The sequence below is a fragment of the Muscardinus avellanarius genome (genome assembly GCF_963383645.1).
Source record: "Muscardinus avellanarius genome assembly, chromosome: 10".
In the NCBI taxonomy this organism is placed as follows: domain Eukaryota; kingdom Metazoa; phylum Chordata; class Mammalia; order Rodentia; family Gliridae; genus Muscardinus; species Muscardinus avellanarius.
The window spans coordinates 81521776-81530340 of NC_137796.1; the positions used below are offsets into that span (position 1 = coordinate 81521776).

Here is an 8565-nt window from a genome sequence, read left to right on the forward strand (position 1 = left end):
TTTTCCAGTGGTGTTTTGACTTTTAAGGGTTGGCAGCCCAGGCAAAGGGTCTCTGGGGAACAAAGAACCCTTCCCTTCACTGCTTCTTTCCCACTTACCTGACCTCACTGTAGGTGAAACCACCCCAGTACATGTTAGCAGACCTACATTGATGGACTGGACACTGAAGTTGTACCTTAGTCAGGCCTTAGTACCTAAACAGGCCTTCTGTGACCCCCACTCCCCCAGAGCCACACCCCCCAGGCCCCGGAGCCTTGCTGCCATGCCCACCCTCTTTGGGAGAAGTATGAATGCGTGTGTCTAAATTAAAAAAAAAAATATTTAAACATTTTTTAACAAGATAAAAATTTATTTTTGTATTTAAGCTAAATTGCCTTTTAAATTCCTTCAAGCTTGGTTCATTGAGGTGGTTAAGTATAAATGCTATTGACTAGGAATTAGCTGTATAGTTAAGTTATGCCTGTGTGAAGGTGTTCAAACGCTGTCCCAGGCAGCTTTCCTGAGGGACCGGAGCACCTTCCAGACACGTTATATAAACACAATTCTTGTTTTATAAATAATGTGATGTAGATGTAACTAATTCCCTCCCCATTTGTGACTGAGGTTGAATGTTTTGTGGCAGGGGACAGCTCCCACACCCAAGAGCTGGGCGTCTGCCATGATAGCTGGCTGTGTGTGGAGCTGAGGAGGGAGCCTGGACCTCAAGTCCCAGATACCTGTTAGGATTAGAGGGGTGGGGGTGGGGCATGGGTCTAGAAATGAAGCTTCTACCTGTACCTTATGTAAGGTAGATCCTCTCTTAGTTGTTGTAGTCTGAGCTAGTTTACCTCAGCTCCACGGGCAGGCCAGATGGTCCAGGAGCCCCCTGAAGAGGTCCTGGCACAGCCTGAGTGTGAGTGTGTACGTGTACATGTCTGCACTGGACAGGAACAGGAGGCTGGGACTTTCCATTACAAATAAAAAGACTTGATTCCTGTTGAGTCTAGTTGAAATTTTTAGTATGAATGTGAGGTTTTTCTCTTTGCTTATGTCATTGAAAATTAAAAAAAACAACAACAACAACAAAAAAAAACCTGATCTATCATAGGTTGCTGTTGCCTTTCATTTCTATGGGCAGCACTTCTCTCACCAGCAAGCATGTAGTCCAGGAGGGACCCACAGGACCAGCACATCACTCTGTCCTCCCAGCTAGAGGAACCGGGTTCCTAGTCAACTTCTTAATAGCAGTAAAAAGAGCCTTGCAGGCCCCACACTGCTGCCAGGGTGTTCAGCAGGGTGTTGAGGGTCCATTTACCGCAGGGGAGATTCAGCCCAGAGCCGATACACTCCCACCCGCTGCTGTTTCTCGCCGTCTCTTCTTTTTCTTTGGGGCTGGACTGGGTGCAAGTTCTGTCACTGGATCTTCAGCCTGTGAGGCTGAGCTGAAAGGAAAGGCAGAGTGAGGCAGGCCTTAAACCCAACACCTCCCAGGTAGGCCCTGATCCTGATCCCTCACCTTTGCCCCTCCGCCCGTTCAAACACAGCAATGAAGAAGCCACCAGTGAGCGTGGTCTCGGGGGCGGCTCGGAGGCAGTGCTCAGCCCCTGGGAAAGTGCTAAGGCCTCGGTGGGGCCAGGAGGGCAGGACAGGAGCTAGCCTGCAAGGAGAGACAGAGCTCAGACTCCAGCGAGGAAGAGCTCCCCACCCCTCGCAGGCCTGGGTTCGGTTACCTGAAGGCCCCTTGGCTCTGCTGCAGGGCTTTTTGGACCACATCTTCATTCTCCTCTTGGCAGATGGAACAGGTGGAGTAGACGAGGCGCTGCAAGGAGGGGAAAGTGAGCGCATGGCACAGAGCTCTTTGCTGGAACCCTGCCAGGGCACGCAAGCGTTCCTTGCTGGGTGCCCCATGCTCCTCCAGTTGCCTGCTCAGCATACCTGCAGAAAAAAAGTATTCTAGTTAAAAAGCTGTGCAGACTGATGTAATTTGTACTGAAGCCCCCACTTTACAGATGTGACATTTGCCTGCAGGAAATAAACTTGCATCCTTCAGCTAGGCAGCTCTCTCCTCATCTCACCAGAGCCACTACACGAAGGATCCAGCAAGATGTACTGGACACGACCATAACGCTGGTCCGAGGGCGAGACTGCCAGGAAGTCCTCCTCCGCTAACTCGCAGCAAGAGACTCCAGCCCGGGCCAGCAGAGTAGCCATTGATGCCAGCCGCTTGGCATCCAGGTCGAAGGCAAAGATCTTCCTAGGGAAGAGGCGAACTGAAAGTTTGTGGGCGAACTGAAAGTTTGTGAAGTAGAGTGTTAAGAAAGGCCACAGCTCTGACATCCAATAGTAACACATTAACATTAAGTCAGAACACAGAAAACAATACCTAAGCGCCCTACAGGCATCTGTCAGAGCCAGCCAGCCTGGGGTTCTGCCTCACCTCAGTCCTCAGGAAGCTTAGCATGGGACTAACCCATGAACTGCCCCAGGGGCAACCTTAACTGCCCTCAATACTTTTTGCAAGAAAGGCTTTATTTCTTCCAACAGAATACAAGATCACACCCTGCCCCTTCCTCTGCCCCCTCCTGACCACTCACCCCTGGTTCTTGAGAAGAGCTGCCAAGTGACTGGTCTTATTGCCTGGGGCAGCACATGCATCAATGACGTGTGAACCCGGCAGAGGAGCCAGCAGCATGGCGGGGAGGCAGCTGGCCTGGTAAGGAACAGCAGCCAGTGAACAGCTTGAGCGAAAGCCAGTTGCTTCTGCACATCCTTCCCTCCCACACCAGTCTTCCCTACCTTGTCCTGAAGGATGAGGTGACCAGCCTGGTAGAGCGGATGTTCATGCAGATCTGTGTGGGCAGGAAACACAAGCAGCTCAGGCACCAAAGGATCCAGAAGAAAGTGCTTACCCTTGAGCACCCGTAAGTCCTCGAGGCTGCCAGGGAATATGAACCATTAATTCATCATTATGAATTCCTCCATGCCAGGCCCCAACTTTAAATGTTCATTCACACAACAATATTTAAAATGGCAAGCCTAGCCGGGGGCATGGTGGCGCATACTTGTAATCCCAGCATTTGGGAGGCTGAGACCTGAGGATCTTGGTTCGGCCCTTTGCAACTCAGTGAGACCCGGTTTCAAAATACAGAATAAAAAATAGGGCAGGGGTGTAGCTTGGAGGTCAAAGCCCCTGGGTTCCATCCCCAGACCTGAAAAAAGAAGAAAAGAAAAAGAAAAGCCACACACACATAAAGAATATAAAATTAAAAAGTGGCTTTTAGCTGGGCATGGTGGTATACACCTGTAATCCCAGTACTTGGGAGGCTGAGACAGCAGGATCACAGGTTTGAGGCCAGCATCAGCAAATTAGTAAAACCTTGTTTCAGCCAGGCGTGGTCGCACAGGCTTGTAATCCCAACATTCAGGAGGCTGAAACAGGCAGATCCCAGTTCGCAGACAGCCTCAGCTACTTAGTGAGGCCTTTTGCAACTCCGTGAGACCCTGTTTCAAAATAAAGATTAAAAAATAGGGCTGGGGGGTGTATCTCAGAGGTAGAATGTCCCTGGGTTCCATCCCCAGTACCACAAAAAAATTAAAAAAAAAAAAAAAAAAAAAAAAAGGTGAATAAAGGGATAAGGATATAACGCCCTGGATTCTGTTCCCAACACAACAAAAGTAATACACAACTACACAACTATGAGGAAATGCAGAGTCAGAGCCAAACCAACAGTCAGGTCTCAAGCCAGATTAACTGGGTTCAGGATCCCAGCTGCACCTTTCATTTACCAGCAGCAGGAGCATCGGTAAATGATTTAGTCTCTAAGCTTCAATTTAAACTTCTGTATAGTGGCAGGTGAAAATTAAATGCACTAACACTCAAACACTCGGTACAAACAAGCACTCTAAATGTTCACATTACTGTAGAGGCTAACCCTTTGGGAGAAGTTACAAGGGTGGACACCTCGCACAGGAGGCGAGAGCCAGGCTGCTTCCTGGTAGATGAGGAGCCTGTAAGGCGAGATCAGGGGACAGGAGTAGGGACCACGCCGCCTGAGCCATGCAGAAATAGGCATACGGAGTCCAAGTTGAGAAAGTATGGAGGAAAGCTGGCATTCGAACCCAAAGGCAGGAGGTGAGGGCATTCTCTATTGCAGCCTGGCCTCCTAATGTTCTAGAGGCAGAAGGAAGACCATCTAAAGCACACTGGGGAAGGAGGAGAGAGCAGGAGCATCTCAGATCTGTGAAAGGACAAAACAGGAGGCAGGTGAGGCCAGCAGAGGAAGCCTTCAGTAGGGAGCAGCAGCTGTGCTGGGACACCGCGCAGGCGCAGTGCAGCGGCAGGAGGAGAGTGCAATGGAGAGCCACGGGGCTTCAGCAGGAAGGACAGCATCCGATCTGGTTTTAGATTCTTCTGCAGTCTAAGAGATTCTTCTGCTCACTCTGGTATGAAATGACAAGGGCCTAAACCTAAACAAGCTACAAGAGGACAGAAAAAAGGAGGGCATTTGCAAAAGACGAATGGAGACAGAGAAAGAGATCTCAGATGCCTCAATTTTTGGCTTGCCCAGGTTTTAATGAAAACTCTTAGATTAGCATGGTGGCGCACACTTATAATTCCAGCATTTGGGAGGCTGAGACAGGAGGATCGGGGTTCACGGCCAGCCTCAACTACTTAGTGAGGCCCTTTACAACTCCTGTTTCAAAATAAAGAATAAAAAATAGGTCTGAGGGTGTAGCTTGGACATAGAATGCTCCTGGGTTCCATCCCTATTATAAAAAAAAAAAAAAAAAAAGGGATGCAAAGCTGGGTATGGTGGTGCTCACTTGTAATCCCAGTACTTGGGAGGCTGAGACAGGAGGATCGCAGGTTCAAGGGCAGCCTCAGCCAATGTAGTAAAGTCCTCAGCAACTTAGTGAGACCCTGTTTCAAAATACAAAACTAATATAGGGCTGGGGGTGTAGCTAAGAGGTAGAATGCTCCTGGGTTCAAACCCCTGTAACACTCTCTTTCTCTATCTCTCTCTCTCACACACAGATAAAAAAACAAAACAATAAAAACAAGATGCTTTAGAAGGCACACACTTTGAGTGGGAAGGTGATGGCTCCTGGTTGACATGTGCAGCAGTGGTGGGGTCAGTGGAACATCCACAGAAACCTGAGGGGGAATAAATACTAGCGAGAAACCTAGACTGGGAGAAGACAGGAATGACCAGGTAGGAGCCAAGCTACAGAACAAATTGGGTATCAGAAGAATGTGGGATGAGGCCTGGAAATGTAGCACGGTGGTTGAGGGCCTGCTTAACAAATACAAAGCCCTGGGTTCCATTTCCAGCATGTGCAAACATACATACACACACACAGACACACACACACGGATGAGGGTTCCAGGAATAACAATGTTTTAAGGGGTAAACAACAGGACCTGAAAAGAGATAAAGAGATGCAGAAATTGCTAGGAGGGTAAAAAAAAAACAAAAACAAAAAAACAGAAAGAGTGCCACCACCTAGCCTCTCATACCACAGATCCCTGCTTCCCCAAATGCCCGGACATCTCCCTAAATGAGGGCAGCCAGAAAGGATGCTAAGTTCTCACCTGGCAGCACGGCCCTGGTAGGAGAAGCCTTGCCTCTTGAAGTAATCAACTGTATCATCAAGGCAGGTCTTGAGAGTGTTCACTCGCACAAATCGAGGCACTTGGGAGGCTAAGAAGCAACAACGGTGAGTGGGTAGGTACATGGCTCCCTCTCAAAGGCCTACTGTCCTTTCCCACCCTGACAATGCCCTCCAGCTTACCTGGGCCAGGCTTAGATCCCACTTCCAACAGGTCTTCATTCCGGCTCACACGCCGCTGAACCTTGAGCCTCGCCAACTCAGCCTTAAGCCTGGCCTGGTGCCGGCCCAGAAGAGGCTTCCATCGGCCCCCACCCCCTCGAAAGCCCTTTCCCAGCAACAACTCATACACAAGCACCTGGGGAAAGAGAAAGAAGAATGAAAAATAAAAGTCCTCTAAGCATCAACGCCTTAGATTTGGGAGTGTGGGGTAAAAGGGATCAAACCCAGGCACTTTGCCACTCAGCTACATCGGATCCTGTCTTAGAACCTTAATACTGTTGGACCTGGGAGAGCTAAACAGACCACCTGTCTACCATTGGCTTTTTTTTTTTTGGGGGGGGGGTTGAGGGGGGTACTGTGAATGGAACCCAGGGGCATTCTACCTGAGCTACACCCCTAGTCCTATTTTGGGGGGGGGTGCTGGGGTTCCTGGAAACCCTTCTACCTCCGGGCTACACTCCTAAACACCTATTTTTTATATTTTTATTTGGAAACGAGGTATCTTAAGTCAGCAAGGCCGGCTTCGAACCTGCGCGATCCTCCTGTCTTCGCCTCCCAAATGTTGGGATTACAAGTGTGTGCCACCACGCCCGGCTCGGACCACCTGTTTAGATGGTTACAAGTTGAGCTGCTTTCCTGGTCCCGGGTCACACAAGAGTAAGGACAGATTCAGACCTGGACCCTTTCTCCGTGTTGCTCCAAAGCAAAGCTCTGGGCCCCAACCTCCCCCTTGCCAACATCAGTCTCCCGTTTACTTCGTCTCTGCCACCGATACTTTGCACAACTGTCTGAGCCTTGGCGCGAGGCTCCAGGTACAGCCTGTTCATCCCCGCTCCACGGGCCACCCAGCGCGGGGCCGGGTGGACGGCCCTCCGCCCGCCCCGCCGCTCACCTTGGCCAGGTGCGGCCGCAGCTTCTTCTCGGCGCGGAGGAGGCCGGCGCTGGCGATCACCGAGTCCAGCACGCTGGAGTAGCGCCGCGTCTCGCACACCAGCGCGTACAGCTGCTTCACGTTCTGCGCGACCCACAGACACGCTGGACCCGGCCGGTGGCCCCGCGCGGGCGCCACACCCCACCCCGGCCGGCCACGCGGCCCGCCCCCACCCCGCGTCCGCTACCTGAAAGTTACTGGCGTACACCAGCCCCTTGATGGAGCCCTGGCCGCTCTCCACGCCCGCCAGCACCGCCGCGGCCGCCGCGTACAACGCCATGCTCCCGCTCCCACGCGCCTTTCCGGCTCCGTCGCAAAGCGCATCCGGTTTTGCGCCGTTCGCCTCCACTTCCGGGGTCAAAGGGCACGAGCCCTCAGTGTGGCTCGTGTAGGGCGCGCTGACTGTTCACGAGCGCGAGTTTCCAACCCAGGCACGCCCATGCACACAGAAACCCAGCGGCCTGTATATTGTTAGCACATCAGCAAGCGTTTTTTGCAAGAGAAGTGACCCCGAGCTATGTTAAAATTACTGCCAGCGGCGCGTGGCAGTGCACACCTGTAATCCCAGTACGGGGAGGCTGAGGCAGGATGTACCAGTATTGGGAACCGCCTAGGAAGATTTGGGAAAGCTATGATTATTAATATATTTTGAAATAGTTGTGTCAAAATGGCGGCAGACATGGGTAAAGAAAGGACTTGATTTCTGCCTAAAATAGGCAGCTAGTCCAATGTAAATTAACCTAGCTCAAAGTGATTAACCAGTCAATAGGAGAGGAGAATTAGGCCTGTCTTTATCTAAAGACAGATCTTAGGAGAACTAGGCCTTTCTCTAAAGAAAGATATAAGATGGTAGGACGCTCGACCTTCATGAAAGGAGACACCTCACCACACCTTGCTAGGGGAGGTACCTTACAGGGACGTTCACTACCTCAGAGTTACGCAAACAAGATGGAGGTCATGGGTATAAAAGGCCTAGTCCACGTGTAAGCCCTTTGGTGTATTCATTTCGAGTCACCCCCCTCATGCCATTTTGGCATGGGGCTGTATTTCTATTTTCTGTATTTCTACCTTTTTAATAAATTTCTTTAAATCTTCAGCAACAGTCCAAGCTATGCATATTTATTCTTAGCTTAGGACAAGAATCCACGGTTTTTCTTCTTTTTGGGGTCGTTTGGGGTTTTTGTTATGGGTTGGGGGAAAGTGTGTCTGGGACCCTAGCAGGGGTTCCCGGGGAATAGTTTCTTCAAACCATATTCTCTCAATCCAGGAGGATCACAGGTTCAACACCAGCCTAAGCAATTTTTTTTAAGACGGATAGTTTTTTTTTTGTTTTTTTTTTTTTTTAATGTGGATCATATTGAAAATGTCATAAGCCAGGCGTTGTGGCGCACGCTTGTAATCCCTGAGCTTGGGAGGGTGAAACAGGAGGATCGCACAGGTTCGAAGCCAGCCTCAGCTACTTAGTGAAGCTCTCAGCAACTTAGTGAAACCCTGTTTCCAAATAAAGTATAAAATAGGTCTGGGAGTATAGCCTGGAGGTAAAAATCCTTGGGTTCCACTCCCAGTACCATCAAAAAAGAAAAAGAAAGAAAGAAAATGGCATACATTCAACTGGGCTTGGTGGCGCACGCTTGTAATCCCAGCCCTTGGGAGGCTGAGAGAGAAGGATCACACAGGTTTCAAGCCAGCCTCAGCTACTTAGTGAGGCTCTCAGCAACTTAGTGAGACTTTGTTTCCAAATAAAGCATAAAATAGGTCTGGGAGTATAACTCGGAGGTAGAAAGCCCCTGGGTTCCACCCCCATACCACCCACCCCCAAAATA

General features: G+C 50.2%; 1 protein-coding gene across 2 annotated transcripts; it reads right to left on the minus strand.

The window, feature by feature from the left end:
• Window positions 1–1403: 1403 nt before the first annotated feature.
• Window positions 1404–7022, minus strand: NSUN5 (NOP2/Sun RNA methyltransferase 5; the record flags this gene model as incomplete). Of its 2 annotated transcripts, XM_080702790.1 has the most annotated exons (10): window positions 1404–1416; window positions 1496–1636; window positions 1710–1914; window positions 2055–2233; window positions 2574–2689; window positions 2776–2914; window positions 5573–5681; window positions 5773–5947; window positions 6704–6826; window positions 6930–7022. In XM_080702790.1, 10 exons carry the CDS (start codon window positions 7020–7022, stop codon window positions 1404–1406), a joined length of 1293 nt encoding a protein of 430 aa, XP_080558916.1. The 2 variants fall into 2 exon arrangements, with proteins under 2 accessions (XP_080558916.1, XP_080558917.1); XM_080702791.1 differs by lacking the exon at window positions 1404–1416 and having other exon boundaries at window positions 1492–1636; window positions 5773–5833.
• Between the last annotated feature and the right edge of the window lie 1543 nt (window positions 7023–8565).